The sequence below is a fragment of the Canis lupus genome, chromosome 6, assembly GCF_048164855.1.
Source record: "Canis lupus baileyi chromosome 6, mCanLup2.hap1, whole genome shotgun sequence".
Lineage (NCBI taxonomy): Eukaryota > Metazoa > Chordata > Mammalia > Carnivora > Canidae > Canis > Canis lupus.
Window position 1 is genome coordinate 57,877,206 of NC_132843.1, and position 20,623 is coordinate 57,897,828.

Sequence of the window (20,623 nt, forward strand, 5' to 3'; positions counted from 1 at the left end):
GGCTGCTTACCACTATTCTGGTTGACAGGTGTAACTTTTGAATGATAGTGACCTTTCCTCTCAAAATTGAGCCCAAAAGTTTACAGGTGTTTAACTCCCCCAAATTAGTAAGATATAACTGTCTCGAAGCTCTGAAACTGAAAACTTCACCTAAGTTTGAGGCAAACTCATTCAGTGGTAAAAACTATCTGAATTGGTACAAGACTATTTTTAACCTTTATTAATCTCATATAATGTTAACATTCATACATTTTGCTACAGAGATATTAATGTATTTGATAATAGAGTATTGCTCCAGACTCTGTTGAACGGTGTTATGTAATATATAGTATATGTACTCTATTACTTTTCTAAAATTCAAGAAGTTCTAATTTCCAGAATGCATTTGACCCAAAGGTTTCAGATGATGAAATGTGACCCCAATAATTTTGAGTGTAGAGGGATACAGTGGGATGTTCCAATTACCCTTACCATTCACATATTTTTTCATACCAAGCTTTTTCCAAATGTCTGTTTTTATAAAATATGCGTGGGGTATAATTCTGTTTTTATCTTTTTCAAAAAGCGTTCACACTTTTAAAGTAGCTCAAACAGAAAGCTTCAAACTACTTTTGATTGACCTGCTACTCAAACTACTAACTTCTCCCTTTTTACAAACTGAAAATAACAAAAAATTGACTAGACAGTCTAAGATATTATATGGCTTGGTAATTTGGGAAATGAGGCTTCAAATTCTTTTCCTGCTAGGTCTACGGATGCTTTCCTGCTACACTGGCAGAGTTGTGTAATTATGGAAGAGACCACATGATCTCCAAAGCCTAAAATATTTTCTATCTGGCCTCCTTTCCGGCAAGTCTGCTAACCCCTGCTCACTGTTCAGCCGAGGTTGCTACTAATATCTATGACTATCTGATAGCTATGATTTTACAAAATGAAGGTGGTTTGTCTGCATTCAGGGCTTACATTACGTATAGATAACTTTTAAAAGGCAAAGATGATAGCTGCCACAGACTGACATTCCCCCCTTTTTAAAGTTAATTAATTATTAACATCATTTCTGCACCCAATGTGGGGCTTGAACTCGTGACCCTGAGATCAAGAGTCATGTGCTCTACCGACTAAGCCAGCCAGGTGCCCCATTCCCTTTCTGTTTGAATGTGGTCTCAACTGGTCAAAATTTTAGATTCTTGGCCAAGTCCAGATGGAATGAAGTATGGTACTTGCTGATGATATAAATCTGGTCAGAGAATGAAGAAAGGAATTCATAAGGTAAAGTTATTAACCTTCCCACCTACTATAAATATTAAATTCACTGGAATAAATCCATATAATTTACATTTTGTTGATATGAAGAATTCCAAAGAGGGTGGAAAATATGGACCTTACAAATTATTCAGAGTTTATGTGCATTACTTCTTGAAAAGATTACCCTCTTGCCATCTTTCACAAAGACTTTCCCGGCTCAACTGTGGCTCAATAAACTTTTATTTTTTGTTATTTATTTTTATTCAAAAGAATTTGTTTCCCTATCACAAAAATTAGATAACCACACCACCAACAGCAGCAAAGTCCATAGAGTTACATTGATGGTGGAGAGTTCACTGGGTATTCCCAATGTCCCAAAAGTCGTGAAGGAGAAAAGAAAAAGAAAAGAAAAAATACTCAAAACAAATCCAAAACTCATGGTGACTTTGGGGAGAGACATCACATGAGTTTCTATCTTCTCTCATTGTCAGCTGCAGATGTATTTCAGCAGGATCAAATACAATTTAACTTGAGTAAACCCTTCATACCAACTCCAGCACCTAATTGGGGGAAAAAAATCAGTTTAATAAAATTTTTAAAAATGCAAACAGCTTAATGAATCTTTACTGTATTATAAATGAAGAACCAAATCAATAAAACTTTTCCATCTGCTAACATGCTAAAGAATTTGAAGGGATTAGACATTGATCCCTCAAGCTGCAATAGCTGCATGAACTCTTCCACATTAGTTATGTTCACAGTTAATTAGGGAGTCTTTAAACTACATAAAACATACAGATAAATGAACTGGGTGATGAATACCATGGATATAATTGTTTTGAAATTTATGTTGGTATCTCTCCATATTCTTAAGAAAATTTTAAGTATTGCTGCTCAGGATTTTAATCTATTTATTTCTTCCACTGATAAAGATTATAGTGATCAAGGTATACAGGACCTAAAATCTTGCCTTTTTCTAGTGCTTCATTCATTTTCTCTTCAATCATCTGATGTCAAGATATTATGTTAGTTATTAGAGTTCAAGTCATATCTTGTCATACAAGAAAGTTGTGATACTGCTAAAAGTAAAAAATAAGAAGCAGCAGTAACAATCAGTTATAAAAACAGCTGAAGAGGGATCCCTGGGTGGCGCAGCGGTTTGGCGCCTGCCTTTGGCCCAGGGCGCGATCCTGGAGACCCGGGATCGAATCCCACGTTGGGCTCTCGGTGCATGGGGCCTGCTTCTCTCTGCCTGTGTCTCTGCCTCTCTCTCTCCCTCTGTTACTATCATAAATAAATAAATTAAAAAAAAAAAACAGCTGAAGAAATGTCTAAGAAAGGACACAGGAGCTGAAGACAATTATAAGACACAGTCAAAAGGATTGTTAGATGGAGAATGCAATTCTAAGTAACAAAAAAAGGAGCAACGTTTCTCCTGTGCTAAGGCTTAACTTCTTAAACTTGTACCTGTGCTTCTGTGATGCTTTTTGTCTTTATTTCTGGCAAGTAGCCAATTTAACAAGAGGTCAATGCTGTTGAACAAAATCTTAGAGTTGTCACTGAGATTCTATAAATACATGAGTAGTTTTGAACTTTCTGCAGATACGTTAGCAATCTCAATTGCCTCAAAGGCCAAACTTGCTGAAGAATAAGGTGCAGCTTTTTCAATATATGCCTTGCCATGAGAATAAGATAAACAGACCACAGAGAGCCACAAAATAACAGAAATTCCAAGACCTTCTATCATCTTGCTTGAGATTCCAGAACATAACACAAATCACTTCCAAAGCCTGGATTTCATTTAAGTCCATGGCTCTCTAATGAGGCTTTTCAAATAGAGAAACTAGCTGTATGAAAAAGAGTTTAAGTGTAAATTAGCCTGACCAGCTAACAGTGCAGTTCTGCTTTGAGTTTGCTCAATTCCTCTCCATAGGACAATGTGATAGGCTTGGATGTGCTCCCTTGGTTGCTGGGTCATTCTCCACTCAGGGTGAGTGGAAGGAAGCCACGTCAAAATTAATGCTGAGTGGCAGAAGAAATAGATGCATATTAGCTTTAAAAGATCACTTCTTGATATTTCTATACCAGCAGAGAATATGTAGAAAGAACAGGCACCCACAGAATTAGTACTAACCAAACCCATGTACTAAAACCCTCCCCCTAACTAGTGCTTTATTTAAAAAGTTCACTGCTTAGCTCAAGATTATCTAATATGTCATGCACAAGTGCTAAATATCCAATAGTATAATCAGATAACATTATTACTTCCTTGAGCTCCTAACTATAAAGAAAAGTATTGGAAAGCTATGTATAAATTTGTGATTGAGGGCATCCCGGGTGGCTCAGCAGTTTAGCGCTGCCTTCAGCCCAGGGTGTGATCCTGGAGACCCGGAATCAAGTCCCCCATCGGGCTCCCTGCATGGAGCCTGCTTCTCCCTCTGTGTCTCTGCCTCTCTCTCTGCATCTCTCTGTGTCTCTCATGGATAAATAAATAAAATCTTAAAAAAAAAAATTTGTGATTGAGACTACGCGCCAAGAGGCATTAAAATTTCCAAATTAGGGGTCCCTGGGTGGCGCAGCGGTTTGGCGCCTGCCTTTGGCCCAGGGCGCGATCCTGGAGACCTGGGATCGAATCCCACGTCGGGCTCCCGGTGCATGGAGCCTGCTTCTCCCTCTGCCTGTGTCTCTGCCTCTCTCCCTCTCTCTCTGTGATTATCATAAATAAATAAATTAAAAAAAAATTTCCAAATTACACTAATAGAATGATCATATGGTCAATTTTCAGTGAAACACTAAAATACCTTTTCTTCCCTTGGCAACTGAGAAAAACTCTATCAGGGAAGAAAAGGAAGACAAATATGATGAAGAGACGAGTAAAATAAGACCAGATTTTTTTTTTAAGACCCGATATTCTTAAATCTGGTGAATGTGTAAGCATCCCCTGCTCTATATTGGCCTTTATCCACTGAATACACCTACATAAGAGAAGCAACAGTGCTTGGCCCACAGTGAATACTGAATAGTCTTCATCTATTTTTCATTCTGACCAGCTATCAATCCATTTGACATTCATATAACCTCTAATCAGTACCATTATTTTTTCCATAATTGCAAGCTACCTATTCCTCTCCGTTTCAATCAAAGCCATTTCAACATAGACAGAGACCCATGACTTGGAATGATCTCTAAGACTTAGTATAACTGTATTTCCATGTTATAGTTATAGTCTGTTACAGTCTAAAAATGGATCTGAGATTAAAATGAAGATGTATAACATAGCTTACCTTAATTGTACCCTGACTGTTAGCAGCAATCAGCACATTGGACTCCTAGAAAAGAATAAGAACTTTTAAAGTATAGAGAAGGATTTCCTGGAGGGCAGTCCAAGAGAATAACTTCTTCTTCATCCTTCTTTCTTCATTTCACCCTAAGACACCAATAGAATCTAAAGTGGAGAATCAACTTTAACATGTTTTAACTGTGAATTTTAAACACCAAATCTCATATTTTGAGGATTATGTTTGAGTAAGAAAAATAAAATTATAAGCAGAGTAGGAAAATTTCAAATGTGAAGAAAAATAAAAGAAAAACAAATTACCACCAGAAGAAAAACCAAACAAACACTGAAATAAAACAAAAAATGAATATAATGAGAAAAACAAAGCACATAATCCTCTCCACAGAAAACTCTCCATTCCTTTTCTCTTATAAAACAATTGATGTAAATGCTGTCAACACCTTTGGCATAAATCTCTATGGACAGCTATTTGGTATCAGGAAACCAGCAAAAAAAAAAAAAAGTGACTATTCATCTGATAGCAGAAGAAAAGCTATCTTTTCTTATAATTATTCAATCACTCAGTATATGCACTTTTAATAACTTTGGTGATTACTTCAACAGAATTTATGTGGTAACATATCTATTATATCCTAAGCCTTAGGAAAAAATATTTCTCTAAAGAGTAGGAAGGGTAGGAAAAAGAATGGACAAGACTGAGTTTACCAGAGAGAATCTCATTAAGAAGAGTTGGGGCATGCTTCCTATTGGAAATAGTTTAGTAGGGCTCTGGAGCTTGGAAGTGTATAGAAGTCTTTTTACTTTTTAGAGTAGGCTGCTAAAAGAAGGTAAAGAGATTCAAAACTGACATAGAGGCCACATGGCTGATGAAAGACTGAATAAACTAATATCTATGAGAAACGGATAAAGTGGTCAAACCTCAAGCAAAGACAGGATCTGCCTGAATGTCCTAAAGGCTTCATGACAAAGTGAGAAAGAGAAGAAAGAAATGGATTTGCACACCAAGAAAGTTACTTTAGCCATTATGAGTTAAATTTTAGTTTCTTCAATAAAAGAAATCTGTGCTCTACAAACTTACACATTTCTATTTTTTAACTTTTCCTTTGATTCCTAGTAAAGTTACTCTTGAAAAATGCTCATCTGGTTGCTAAATAATAATAAATAATTTCTTCCACGATCCCCAAAATTTGGGGGATCAGAATATTCTTTGGATGTAGTCGGTGGTAACAGCATCAATAGTCACACTGTATGAAGTAGTAATAAAGACATGTTTTTCCTAGGGATGAGTATGGACATCACTGATGATGGGGTTTAGGACACAGCCCCAAAATATGTCACCTTGCCAAATGTGAATATTTTAAGCTGAAGGAGTTTGAGAAAAAAGCAGAAGCAGTAAAGTCACTCTGATCTCCCACTCACTCCACCCTTCTCCCCTGAAATAGGCCATAAAATCCTCATGTGAGAGGTGCCCTGCCTACACCCAAGGTTAAGAAGCATTCTTATCTGCAAAGACAAACGGACACTAAAAAGACTGAACAAGCAGGACTTGTTGAGTTCCTCCCAATATTCAACAGTTACCTCATACTCCTTTAACGTACCCACATTTCTATACTAGCCACTCTTCACCACACCTAGCACAAAATACAAAAGTATGTTTCTTTGGGTCTTCATTTCCTTCCTATGTCATGTAAAACTGCTATTAGATAAATTTGTATGGCCTTCTTCCTGTTAGTCTGTCTTGTCTAGTTTTTAGACCCCGCTGGGGACCCTAAGAGAGTTAAGGAATACATTTTCCTCCCCTACACTGATATGGTCCTGGCTGAGGTTTTCCCTTAAGTCAGCTCATTTATTTTTGAAAACAGTAACACAAGTAATATATAGTACTATTAGAATTAGTTTCAGTATTTACTTTGGGGAATAATAGGCTACTTCTAGGACCAAATAAGCACAGAATAATTCCATATGGGAGTGGGGTAGAGTGAGGGGGCAGGAAGATAAGTTTGGTATTTATTTACTCTTTTAGCCACCTGAATTAAGAAACTGGTTGGTTGGAGTGAGGTTAGGATATCATTAGGCAATATAATATAACTCACTCTGAGCTGGTCAAAAGGCAGAATTTCTATGCCTCCCTCACAAAACAAAACAAAACAAAAGCACTGTGTCACATCATATGGATTTCTTTCTAGCACGAATTTTAAACAAGCTAAGTGATATCACAAGCTGAGTGGACCAAAAATGATTCTTCTGTGAACAACTTCCAAATAGGAATAATCAACCTAATTTCTGCTTGGGGAAAGACTCCAGTCTCTAAAAAAGCAACTGCCACCCATCATATGATGCTGCAGTCACCAAGAATTGCTCTCTCTGCTACACAGAAAGGAATGCCAGGAAGATGAGAAATTTATAGCCTAAAGCACTCTTTCTTACTGCCATTTTGGTTCTAAGTCACCTTTAATACAAGAAGGTGACTAGAAGAAGGCAGAGAAAGCTAGTGGAGATAAGGACTCACTCTGGGGAAACAAGGAGGGGATCTACCTCTACCAGTTACAGACATTATGAATTATGTAATTCAAACCTCTAATTCTTGGTGGAAGTTTGGAAAACCATGGTATATTATCAAACAGTATGAAAAATTGGGCTTAATATAAATAAGAGAATCTAATCTAGTTATATTATCACATAACAGGAGTCTGAAGTCTATATAATTACTAAGCTAAACCCAAGAAGGAAGATATCTGATAACTCCCTGAAATGAATAAACAATGTGCATAACCTCAGGACTGTTACAGTACTATATTACATGCTACCAGAGGATTAACAATAACATCTTTTTCTTGTGGAAATAAACATCTCATTTATAAATGAGCCAACACAGCTGCACAGCTGGAACTGCTTTCTGGGGACTAATACATAGGTGAAAGGGTGTCCTAAGAATTCTTAGAAATACTCAAAACAATTCAAAATTAACAAATAATGAAAGAAAAATAACAGCTTTACATCTCAGCATGCCCTTTCCTCTAAAGACCATGAACTTTTATTTTTTTTTTTAATAAAGATTTATTAATTTATGTTAGAGAGAGAGAGACAGAGAGTGCATTTGGGAGTGGGGGGACAGGGGGAGAGGGAGAGAATCCTCAAGTGTACTCCCTGCTGAGCAGGGAGCCCAAAGGAGCACCTGATCCTACAACCCCAAGATCATGACCTGAGCCTAAATTAAGAGTCAGTGACTCTACTGAGCCACCCAGGTGCCCCCAAGACCATGAACTTTTTAAAAGGGATTTAGGATTACCTGACTTTTAGCCAGGTATTAAATTAACTCTTGCATGCAACAGAAAAATAAAACCAGGTATTTTATTTCAGCACAGAGGTATGGAGGTGATAAGTACAAGATTATTACTATAGGTTTTGAGTGATTCTTGTTTGCATTTTGAATCCTGGCAATTCTTAGCTGTAGCTGAAGTCTGCCACAGCCCAAATGTATGTAAGTTCGGGCTCAATGGGTTGCTTTATTTGCTAAATAAAATTAAAGTGCCAGCCAGTAATTCTCATTTTTTTCTCTTTCTTAAAAACTGGCAGTTTAGACAAAAACAAAAAAACTGGCAGTTTTGCTGCAAAACTCTCTTCGGGGCTAAGCTAATAATATATCTATTTTCTTCTTAATATAGAGAGATTTAAAAAGATAATGGAAAAATTAGCAGTAAATCTTTTATAAAAATAGAAGACACATACACAAACACCAACTTGCTTAAAGTCAGTGATACTGTACTTATACTAAAACAAAACTAGCATCCACTGGAACAGTTTTCCCACTGATGGCTTGCTTATAAAAGTGCCATTATAGCTAATACATTAAGATCCTAAGCAAGCTCACTTGATTTGCTATTGGAGGATTTACTCTTAGAAATTCACATAACTGATTTTGAATGTAAAATAATTTTACTATAGAAATAAGTATGTTTAAAATAACTTCCATTCCTAGTTGTAAACAAAGTAAATGGTACAGATATGCTGTTATACTATAAGCAACTAGAAAACTTAACAAAATATATAAAACTACACTGGATAACAGCCCATATAGAATAATGATCTTTATAAGAAGAGAAACAAATGAGGGGAGTCCTATAGTCACCCTGGCTTTCTGCTTGGAGGCAATTTCTGAACCACAAAGCAAGGAAGAGAATCCAAAGAGAGGAATCTAAGCAGACTATACCAGATTCGCTAAGCTGAGGAGGCAGATACAAGTTCAGAGTATCTGTAGGGCAGGTGAAGTTTGTAGTGCAAAGTATCAAAGAGAAGAAAGTCAGACAAAGTAGAGCTCCAGGAATCTGCATGGGAGTGCCCTTGACTGTGCATTGTTATAATAAATTACACATGAATAGTGTTAAACTACACAAGGCCTAGAAAATAGAGATTGCCATTGGCAATCTCTAATAACATTATCAAATGCCAGACTTCACACAGTTAGGAGATGTTTGAGTTTTGAGTAGCCTGAGTAAAGAAACCTCACTGAAAATTTAGGACATTCAGCAGAGTCCCCAGAAGGGTCATGCCTTGTTAGAAGGGCTATATTAGCCTTAAAGTAAATGTTTCTCTGGACCAGGGATCAGCAAACTATAGTTTAGCCCACTGCCCCCAAATTTAGCCCACTGCCTATATTATATGCCTATATTTCCATTAAAACTAAAACATAACTGTGATCATTTGAATATATATATATATATATAGAGAGAGAGAGAGAGAGAGAGAGAGAGAGAGTGTCTATGGTTGCTTTTGCACTAGAGTAGAGGAACTGAGGAACTGAAATAGAGACCGTATGGCCTGCAAAGCCTAAAATATTTGCAATGCGGTTCTTTAAGAAAAAGTTTGCTGACTGCTACTTTAGAGTCATCCTAATAAAATTTAAAAACAAGTGTAAAAAAAAAATCAAATTTATTTCCAAGACCAACTTTCTATCAAAACAAACTCAGAAGCACCTGGGTGGCTAAGTCGGTTAAGTGTCTACCTTAGGCTCAGATCATGATCTCAAGGTCCTGGGATGGAGCCCCACATCAGGCTCCCTGCCCAGTGGGGAGTCTGCTTCTCCCTCTGCCTCTGCTCCTCTTCACCACCCAGCTTGTATTCTCTAATAAATAAATAAATAAAAAACAACAAAAAAGAAAAAAACCTCAAACTTTAATACTTAAAAAAAAAATAACTGATTAAAAAATTTTTTTAATGTAATCTCTATCCCCAACATGGGGCTTGAACTCACAAACCCAAGATCAAGAGTCACATGTTCTACTGACTGAGACAGCCAGGCACCTCTTAAAACGTTAAGTATTAAAACGTTAATACTCTTAAAAACATTCAACAAAATCCAAACACTCAACAATTAAGCATTCACAATGTACAGCATTCAAGAGGCAAAAAGCATGATCCAGGGTGGAGGGGGGAAAAAAAATCGATGAATAGAAACAGATCCAGAAATGATAAAGATAATGGAAGCAGCAAAATGAGGATTTATAAAGCAGAAAGAACTATACTCACATATTTAAAGGAAACAATAACTTTATAAGAGAAATGGAACACATAATTATTGAGACCAAATGGAATTCTTTAAAAATTTTATTTATTTATTCATGAGAGACACAGAGAGAGAGAGAGAGAGAGGCAGAGACAGAGGCTGAGGGAGAGGCAGGCTCCTCGCAGGGAGCCCGATGTGGGACTCAATCCCAGGATCCTAGGATCACACCCTGAGCCAAGGGCAGATGCTCAACCACTGAGCCACCCAGGCATCCTGACCAAATGGAATTTCTCCGTGTGAAAAGTACAGTTATCTCAAATTAAAAATTAATTGGATGAACCTAACAATGAATGAAACAGTGGAGAGACTAAAACATCAATAAAGTTGACATGGGAAAAAGAAAATCCAAATTGAAGCTTAAGAGTAAAAGACTGGAAAGGTTAAAAAAGAGATTAGCATTTGTGTGACCAACAGGACAATATGCAACCTAATAAATGTGTAATTGGAATCTCAAATAGCAAAAAACGTATATGAAGATAGAAGGTTAAAGACTTTCCAAATCTGAAAACCATAAAATACCCACAAATACCACCACATCAAGACACATCATAAATTACTAAAAATGTGTAAAGAAAGAAAGAAAATTTTTGAAAACTGCCAGAGGAGAAACAGACATTACCTATGGGAACAACATCACCAATCTGTCATCAGAAGCAATAATGCAAGCCAATAAAACAGTATCTTTAAGGTAATCAAAGAAGAAAACTGTCAATCTAGAAATATTATTCAAAAGTGAAATATTATTTTCAAAAAAAACTAAAGCTGAGATAGCAGTAGATCTGCACTGTAAGAAACTGTTAAAGTTCTTCTACCATATGAAAACTCTGATCTAAACAAAAAGATGGAAGTGCTGTAAATGGTCAATATGTAGGTAAATATAAAAGATATTTGCTCTTGTTTTTTCTTTTAATAGACAATTACCTGTTTAAAGCAAAATTAATTAACAAGGCATTATGGTTATTATAACATAAACAGAAGTAACATATAGGACAGCAAAAGTACACAGGATAAAATAGGGAAATAGAAGTATATCGTTGTAAGGCTTTCCTGTAATGCATAAAGTGGTATAATCTGAACACAGACTATGATAAGTTAAATACAAATATTATAAACCTTAGAGAAACCACTAGAAAAGTAAAGAATTAGTATAGCTAATAAGCTAGTAAAGGAGATAAGATGAATTATAAAAATACTCAATAATGAAAGAAAGGAAAGGAGGAACAAGGGAAATAGAACACACAGAATAAACAGAAAACCAATAGCAAGATGGTAGACAAATATCCAACCTTACTAATAAGTAAATGGTCTAAATAATACCATGAAAAGGTAGAGATCATAAGACTTGATAAAACAGCAGGACCAACTCTATGCTATCCATAAAACACACTTTATTAAAAACAACAACAACAACAACAAAGATACAAAGTAAAAAGAGGGGAAAGTAAACCATTCAAATATTAATCATAAGAAATCTGGAATGCTTGGAGCACGTGGGTGGTACAGTCAATTAGCATCCAACTGTTGGTTTCAGCTCAAGTCATGATCTCAGGGTTGTGAGATGAAGTCCTGTGTTGAGTTCTGTGCTCAGCCCAGAATCTGCTTAAAAAAAGACACTCTCTCCTCCTCTGTCTGTCCCTTCCCCTACTTGCACAGGCACTCTCCCTCCTCTTCAAATAAATAAACCTTAAAAAAAAAAAAAAAGAAAAAGAAAGAAAGAAAAGAAAGAAAAGAAAGAAAGAAAGAAAGAAAGACCGACCAACCTGGAATGGCTCTATTAATTTCAGAAAAAGTAGATTTCAGGACAAGGAACAGACCAGGATATGAAGGGGACATTTTATGATTAAATAAGGATTAATTTAAATAAATTCTAAATGTATATATATCTAAAACTGAGCTTCAAAATACACAGAGTAAAACTAATGGAAATGAATGGAACAGTAAGTCCACACTTGTGTTTGGAGACTCTGGTATCTTCTGTCAATAATTCAAAGAATAAGCAGATAGAAAATCAAAGATATAAAAGACCTGAATAATACTACCAAAAACATGTAATATTTAATTTGCTCAATTCTCACTTAAATGGCAAAAAGTATACCATCTTTTCAAGTACATGTGAAACTATTCACCAGAACAATGTGCAAGACCATTAAACAAATTCAATAAACTTAAAAGACTGAAATTTTGCAAGTATATTCTCTAACCAAACAGACTCAAAGTAGAAAACAATAACAAAACGACATCTGAAAAAATTCCCTAAATATTTAGAAATTTTAAATAACCCAGGACTCAAATAAGAACTCACAAGGAAATGAAGAATTATATTGAACTAAAAGGTACTGTAAAGACAACATATCAAAATTTGCATAACATACAAACATAATGAAAAGTATGAAACATACGTTTCAGATAGAAAAGTCTCTCTCTATATGCTTGTAATAATAAAGCAAAAAGGTTTAAAATAATATTAATGTATTAATGTGCAGCCTAGGCTAGAAAAAAGCAAATTAGATATAACATAAATATAATAAGCAGAAATCAATAAATGAGGTAAAAATAGATTAAAAATATTAAAAATAAAAGCTAGTTCTTGAAATAAACTGGCAAATCTCTATAAAGAAAAGATAGATGGAAAAAAAAAAGATAGATGTAAGTTAACAATGTCAGAAATGAATGAGCGGATCTTCACTAGCACCCAACAGTTATTTAGGAAGATAGAGAATAAACAATTTTATGCCAAGAAAACTGAGGCAATGAAATGTATAAATTCTATGAGAGATGCAAATTCCCAAATATGACAGAAGAAAGATAAAGAATACAGAGGACAAAAGAACACTTCCAAACTTAGCTTATAAGTCAAAGTCAGAGAAAGACATTATATATAAAAAAAAATGCAGACCAACTGCCTTCACAAACAGATATAAAAACTCTTAAAAAATAAAGAGAACTTTGCCACATACAAAAAGAATAATGTATCATGTTCAAGTGAGATTTATCCAGATATTCTAGTTGGCTTCTCTCTCTCTCTCTCTCTCTCTCTCTCTCTCACACACACACACACACAATGAATGTAAGTCACCGTTTTAAACAGAACAGGAAAATCACATCATCATAATTGACACAGAAAATTCATTTGACAAATTTAATACCCCTTCATAATAAAAACTCCTAGCAAACTAAGAACAGAAAGAATTCCCTCAAGGTGGTAAGGGTTTCCTACGAAAAACTTAGCTGGGGGTCACTTGAGTGGCTCAGTGGCTAAGCATCTGCCTTTGGCTCAGGTCGAGATCCCAGGGTCCTGGGATGTAGTCCCACATCAAGATCCCTGCAGGAAGCCTGCCTCTCCCTCTGCCTATGTCTCTGCCTCTCTCTCCGTGTGTCTCTCATGAATAAATAAAATCTTAAAAAAAAAATTAGTTAACATCATACATAATGGTGAAATATTGAACTTTCTTTCCCAGACTAGAAGGGAAGGACGTTTGCTTTCACCGTATCTATTTGGCACTATATTAGAGGTCCTCAGTGTAATAATCAAAAAGAGAAAGAAAAAGCACACAGATGAGAAATGAAGAAGTAAAATTGTCTTTATTTATAAATGACATGACTACCTATGTAGAATAGCTTAACAAATCTTCAAAAAAGCTGCTAAAACTAATAAACCGATCTAGCAGGGTTGTCAGATATGATGTCATTACTTAAAAGTCAATACAGCTCTATAAATTAGAAATGAATAATTAGCAAACAGATACTAAAAAGACACCATTTATAATGGCATCAAAAACATGATTTAGAGACAAGTCTAGAATATGTGTAAGACCTACACACTGAAAATTATAAAACAACGTTGAAAGATATCAAAGAACATTCAAAGGAAGGGACAGATTACCATCTTCACATACTCCCATAAAACAAGAATGGTTTTATGTGTAAGCCTTGGTACTCACAACGATAAACATTTTTTTAACCAGAAGAAAGAGAACTATTAAACAAAAATCAGAATATAGCCCTTTTCTTATTTTTTTCTCAAATGTTAAGCATTATGTTAAATGGTTTTCTCCTCAATAAGTAATTCTGTTGGGAAAAAAATGGGAAAAAATTTTATGTTAACAAATCTGAATATTTAAACCAAGTAGAAAAATTCTTACAAAAAACAAAACAAAACAAAACAAAACAAAAAACAACCAAAACTGAGCAAAACATGAATCATCTGACAGGTATTTAAAAAAAAAGTCAACTGTCAAAAACTTTTTATACCTCAGACTTGTATGACTCTATCTACAAATTCAGTCAAATATTCAAGAACAGAGTACTTCCAATATCACACATATTGCCCACAGAAAAGAGGACTCCTTAATTTGTTTCATGAGATTTAATATAATTATGAAATCAAAATGTGATGAGAACAATCCAAGAAAGGAAGGATATAGGTCAATGTTATTTATGAAAACAGATGGAAAAATCCCTAATGAAATATCAGCAGGTCAATTTTAACAATATATATGAATAATACATCTTGACCAAAAAAAAAAAAAAAAAAAAAATAATACATCTTGACCAAGTTGATTTTATTCCAATGATGTAAGATTGATTTAACATTAGAAAAAAATTATCCCATCAATATTTAAAAGATAATTATTACATCATCTTCAATAGGTACAAAATAAAGCAATAATATACTCCAGCTTCATTTATGATGAAAACTCTCTGCAAGCTGAAAATTCAAAGAAACTTCTTGTAAGTTTCCTATGAAAATCTTACAGCAGAAATTATACATAATCATGACATATTCACAAGTTTTCCCTTTTGTGAGTAACAAGATGAAGATGCCACGGATTATCACTTCCATTCAGCATTATACTATAGGTCCTGGCCATTAAAATAAAGTGAAATGAATAAAATTAGGTACAAAATTGGGAAAGTAGAGATTAAACTTTCATTACTTGTGGATCACATTATTATGCACATAAAATATTCCAAGAATGTAGAAATAGATAATTAAAATTAATAAGAGAGTTAATATGCTGCTGGATTAAAAAATGGGGAGAGTAACATACCATTCCTAAGAGGTCATAGTGACATCTTTCCTTCTCTCTCTAATATTTACTGGTTTACTTGAACTGGTAATATATAAGGTGGTAAAAATTCAAATAGTACAAAGAATAGGAGAAAAGTATCTCTCATTCCCTTTTTTTCTGAGTCTCTGAAGCAACTACTGTGATCAGAAGTGAAATCTTTCCAGATAGGGCAGCTATCTGGAAATATTTCCAGTGGCTCAGCAGTTTGGTGCCTCCTTCAGCCTGGGGTGTAATCCTGGAAACCCGGGATTGAGTCCCACGTCAGGCTCCCTGCATGGAGCCTGCTTCTGCCTCTGCCTGTGTCTCTGCCTCTCTCTCTCTGTGTGTGTCTCATGAATAAATAAAATAAAATCATTAAAAAAAAAAAAAAAAAAGAAGAAAAGAAATCTTTCCAGGTAAACTTAGCATCGTTACTGTGAACTTCAACACTATAGTAGGATCAAGCATACCTTCAGGGCTTTCTCAACATATAAAAGAATCATAAGTTTTCTATCTGGTGATTCTACTCTCTCCTTACCTTGTCTAACTTTCAGGTAACAACCTTACTTTCAACTTGGGATTTCATCCTTTAAAGTGACAAGCCACATTTTATAAGCCCCTTGATTACCTAAGAGAAGTCTGTCTCTAGGTTTCTCTTACAGGAGTAACTCCACAGAGCTCACTTCTACATTTCTGTACATATTATTAATTGGTCCTCAGGATGAAATGGACCTGACTATATAAGACAAGCTGTATCCTTAAAAATCAAATTAGCAAAACATATGGACGAAAATACACTATATAGTTAGAGTGACAAAGTGGAATTGGGGTCACAAACACTTTTCAGTTCACTAGTCTAAGATTTCCAAACTAGGTTATCATGAACAAGTTATTAAACCTCTCTAAATCTCTGTCTTCTCGACTGTAACATAAAACTGAGTTAATAGAGCTAATGAAAGGAAGGGAACAGAGAGCTGTTATTAAATAAAACACATCTATAAATATCTGGAACAGAACACGTATCTTTGTAAGTGAGCATTGTTAGGAGAAAGTCGATTCTTTTTTTTTTTTTTTTTTTAAAGAGACAGTGTGGGGAGGACAGAGGGAGAGGGAGAGAAAAAATCTTAAGCAGGCTCCACACCCAGGTCAGAGTCTGACTCAGGGCTTAATTTCGCCATCATGAGATCATGACCTGAGCCAAAATCAAGAGTCATTTGTCTGGGCCACCCAGGCACTCCAAATGAAAGTTCTTCTAATTCCAGGTAAGAGTTTAGAAAAAGAAGGTAGCCAAACTGTCAAAAATCCTGAGAGTATGAAAAAATTGTAATAATGGGTTCTTGGATTTGGCATTAGATGACCTGGTAACCTCAAAGGCAACTCTATCTGAGGTTCAGTCTGTAGCAATAGGGGCCTTTGCATAAGTTCCTACAGCTAACTCAGTCTTTAGAACTTGGCTTTTACACAAGTTTCTGGAAAAAGTTTTCCCTAATCTCCAAGGTGATAAGGTAGTTACCTTCCTCTCTCCAAATTGCTTCCATAGGAAGAATAAATGTCGATTACGCACTTTCATATCATGATAGTGGCGGCTTCAGTATAAAGTTTATTAATTTCATGCCATTTTATTCATGTATCATTATCCATCCATTTATCATTAGGGTAGATATTATGTCAGGTATTCTGCTATGTACTAAAGTTCTGAAGATGAGTAAAAAATGAAGTCTGATCTTGAAATGAAAGAGTAGGAGGGCAAATGGACTTTGTTTTTTCTGTTATTGTTGTCAAAGATTTTATTTATTTATTCATGAGAGACACACACAGAGAGAGAGGGAGAGACACAGGCAGAGGTAGAAGCAGGCTCCATGTAGGGAGCCCGCCGCGGTACTCGATCCCGGGTCTCCAGGATCATGCCCTGGGCTGAAGGTGGTGCTAAACTGCTGAGCCACCCGGGCTGCCCCAAAGGGACTTTGAAATAGAAAACTACTCTATTATTGTAAGAAATATATTTCACAGGGACAACTGAGGAAGCAAGAAGGAAGTGTCCTTTCTGGGAGAGAGAAGAACAGTTTCATATATAAAACCACAAATGGAACATGAAAAAGTAACAGCTGCAACTACTCAAAATAAAAGGGTATTTTAGACAAAGAGACATAATCCTACAAATGCCATGAGTTTGGGGGGAAATGGTGTTTACAGATGATGACAAATTATGAGTCAATTTGTGTATTAGTTGATTAGATGAAAACCAACAGGTTGGAATAAACATGTAAACTAACTCTCTCACACCAGAGTAAGGATTTTACTTATGGACAACAAGTAATCAATGGCAAGGAAAGGACAGAATTACTTTTTTTCTAATACTGTTCTATTCCCTCAGTGATGTCCCACTCCCCTTCTGTGCCTCCCCCAGTCACCTAGAGTCACTGTCTTTAGTTCTATCCCTTAATAAAACTCTTAAATCCACATCTATTAAGTTAAATAAGGGAAATTCTTACAAAAAGCAGAGAAAAAAAGGATGCAGGTGGGAGACACTACCTATCCTCAAACATATTTCAAAAGTTGTTTTTTTTTAAAAGTAGGCTCCAAGTCCAACATAAGGCTTGAACCCATGGCCCCAAGATCAAAAGCTGCATGCTCTACTGACTGAGCCAGGTAAGCATCCTTTAAACTTTTTTTTTTTTAAGTGAATATACTGAAACACTTTTATAATGATGAGGAGGATTTTCTTTGATAGAGAGAGAGAAAGAGAGAGAGAGAGAGGGTGATAGGGGGTACATGGAGATGGAGAGAGAGAATCTCAAGCAGACTCCTGGATGAGCATGGAGCCATATCAATATGGGGCTCTATTTCATGACCCTGACTGCGAGCATGACCTGAGCTGAAACCAAGAATTGGACACTTAACTGTGCCACCCAGGCACCCCAATATAGTGAAAGACTTCTAAATAAACAGGTTTGTAATTTGTGAGTCTAACTTTAACATTTTTTTTTAAAGATTTTATTTATTTATTCATGATAGACATAGAGAGAGAAAGGGGCAGAGATACAGGCAGAGGGAGAAGCAGGTTCCATCCCGGAAGCCAGACTCGGGACTCGATCCTGGGACCCCAGGATCACGTCCTAGGCCAAAGGCAGGTGCTAAACCGCTGAACCACCCAAGGTTCCCCTAACTTTAACACTTTCAAAAGGAAACTGAATACAGAAAAAAAGTACTGATTATTTAATAACCTACCTAACTAGACCATATCCAATCTTCTCTCAGTATAATGCACTCCACACATTGCTATGAAAATATTCTCATGTGATAGTTTCATCTTCCTGAACAGTGGGCTTTCGGAGCTTACTGATGCCTACATAAGAAAGCTCATACTTCTTTTTTCAGTATGGCATTCAAAACTATGTAATCTGGAACTTCTCTCATTTCCCAACAGGATTCTACCTCACCTTTTTCCTTTAGACTATTCTACTAGAAGTTTCTTAAACACTGATTGCAGTTTCTCTCATCTATAGCTTTATTCACACTGTTCTCCAGGCTGAAGACAGTGCAGCAAGAAAAGTGTTGGTTTTGGAGCCAGGCAGAGCTGGATTCAAATGCTAACTCTACTACTCCTTATTTAGTTGTGTTATCTTTAGTAATTCAGTTAAATTCTCTGAGCCTTAATTTCACTTGTAAACAAAGCTCAAAAGTATATACCTTAAAAGATTTGTGGTGATGACTTTGAATTAAGATAGCACTTAGTATGTAATGCCTGGCTGATACTAAAAAGATGCTGGTCTATAATCTTCTGACCAGGCATGTGCTTTATCTCTGTCTTAGACCTTCTGAAACCCTGTATGCCTTTATGAAGTCCAGCACAAGAGCCAATATCTACATAAAGTCCTCCATAATTCTACCAATTAAAAGTAATCTCTCCTCATCTAGGGTCAATACTTCCAGTGGTAATTCTCTTATAAGGATTTCTTTCCTTCAGGCTTATACCACAGTTGTTTATAAATAATTCTATTGGGTTGTAAATCATCTAAACATGTTTTATATATTTAGAAATGTACTTTATATATTGCAAAATTAAAACCTAATGAATTAGAACAGGTACAAGTTGTCCAGTTATATGGGTTAATGTAGAAAGTGTTGAAAATGATGACAGCAACATTTATTATTTATTGGTCATTAACCTGGAGTTTTTCACTATCTCAATACTTTCCATATATTTTCTGTATCTCAATAGTTCCCATATATTTTCTAGTTTTGTTCCACAATATTAAGTAGAAGATCCTATTATTCTGATTTCATAGAAAACAGAGGTATACAAAGGTTATTAACTTGCCCAAAGCCTCAGAGCTAGTATTAAGTGGCAATAGGAAGCCAATCTGGCAACCTGACTCCAGGACTCTTAATCAGAACACCACCCTAAGACAAAAGTTATAAACAGTGCATGCCTCCCCCTACCCCATGGATGTTTAAAAGCACGACCTTGCCTAATAAGGATCTCAAAAAATTCTGAAACATTTTCTCCCCCAAAGCAACTTTACAGTCTGTGTTGTAAAACTAAGGAAGGCAAGTACTTTGAAGATTTTACTGGGAGAAAAACAAAGCTAAGACATACCATCTTTGAGACAGTCCTCCTTTCAGGTGATAGAACGCTATTACCTGAAATCCAAGAGCCGCAGTGGGGACAGCTAGTAAAACTTAATGTAAGTGGTCTGTCCTCAACAGTTTGTCCTACAAGCACTGCATTTTCTTCTTAAAGTGTCTGCTAAGTTAAAACTGTACATCCATTTAAATCCTTCAGACAAATACTCAATATGATGAAACAGGTAAAACACTATGTACAACAGAGTATCTGTTGTACTCTCCTCTCCCTAGAGGACACAGAACATGAGGAAGATGCCTGAATTTAAGATCTTCCTTAAATAAACATAAACAAAGAAGTATATAAAATTTTGAGGTTAACCAACCAGGTTTCAGTCTATATTGAATCTGTTAAATTCCTTAATTTTCTCTCCATAGAATTTTTTGCCTAATTTGGCATTCTCTTTTTTTAATGAACAGATAGCTTTTCTTCTCATTGCCAGAAAAGAGTGTTAATTTGGAGTGAGGACTGCAGTGTCACTTCAAATAAAAGATCATATATACTTTAAGCTCTTTTCATACCAAAATTATAAACATATAATAGGGGCTTTTGCCTCATTTTTTCTCTTTGGTGTGGGATGGAAGAGTAGTGATATATTAAAAAGTATCTGGAAAACTGAAATGGCTTCTCTTCATATATGAGTTCATGGACTCTGTACACTGTCAAATCTGATTTTCACTCAGGATCCTGTAGCAACCAAACACTTTAAATTGAATTTGCCCTTTCAGTTTTTCTGTTCATGCATGATCTAGAGTTGCTTTATGAACATCCTCTTCCTCTCCCTTGAGTTGACATGCAAATACAACATGCAGAGATTTTTAAGTTTTTCTTCTATCAAT

General features: G+C 35.6%; 1 protein-coding gene across 9 annotated transcripts in view; it reads right to left on the minus strand.

Moving 5' to 3' along the window:
• Nucleotides 1-1,467: 1,467 nt before the first annotated feature.
• Nucleotides 1,468-20,623, minus strand: part of COP1 (COP1 E3 ubiquitin ligase) — a 242,753-nt gene continuing 223,597 nt past the window's right edge. For all 9 annotated transcript variants that reach the window (XM_072830730.1, XM_072830729.1, XM_072830723.1 and 6 more), the window contains 2 exons: nucleotides 4,530-4,574; nucleotides 1,468-1,805 (listed from right to left, as the gene is read on the minus strand). In XM_072830730.1, the coding sequence (XP_072686831.1) occupies nucleotides 1,788-1,805; nucleotides 4,530-4,574 (63 nt within the window). In that variant the 3' untranslated portion in view covers nucleotides 1,468-1,787. The remainder of the gene's footprint in view (nucleotides 1,806-4,529; nucleotides 4,575-20,623) is intronic.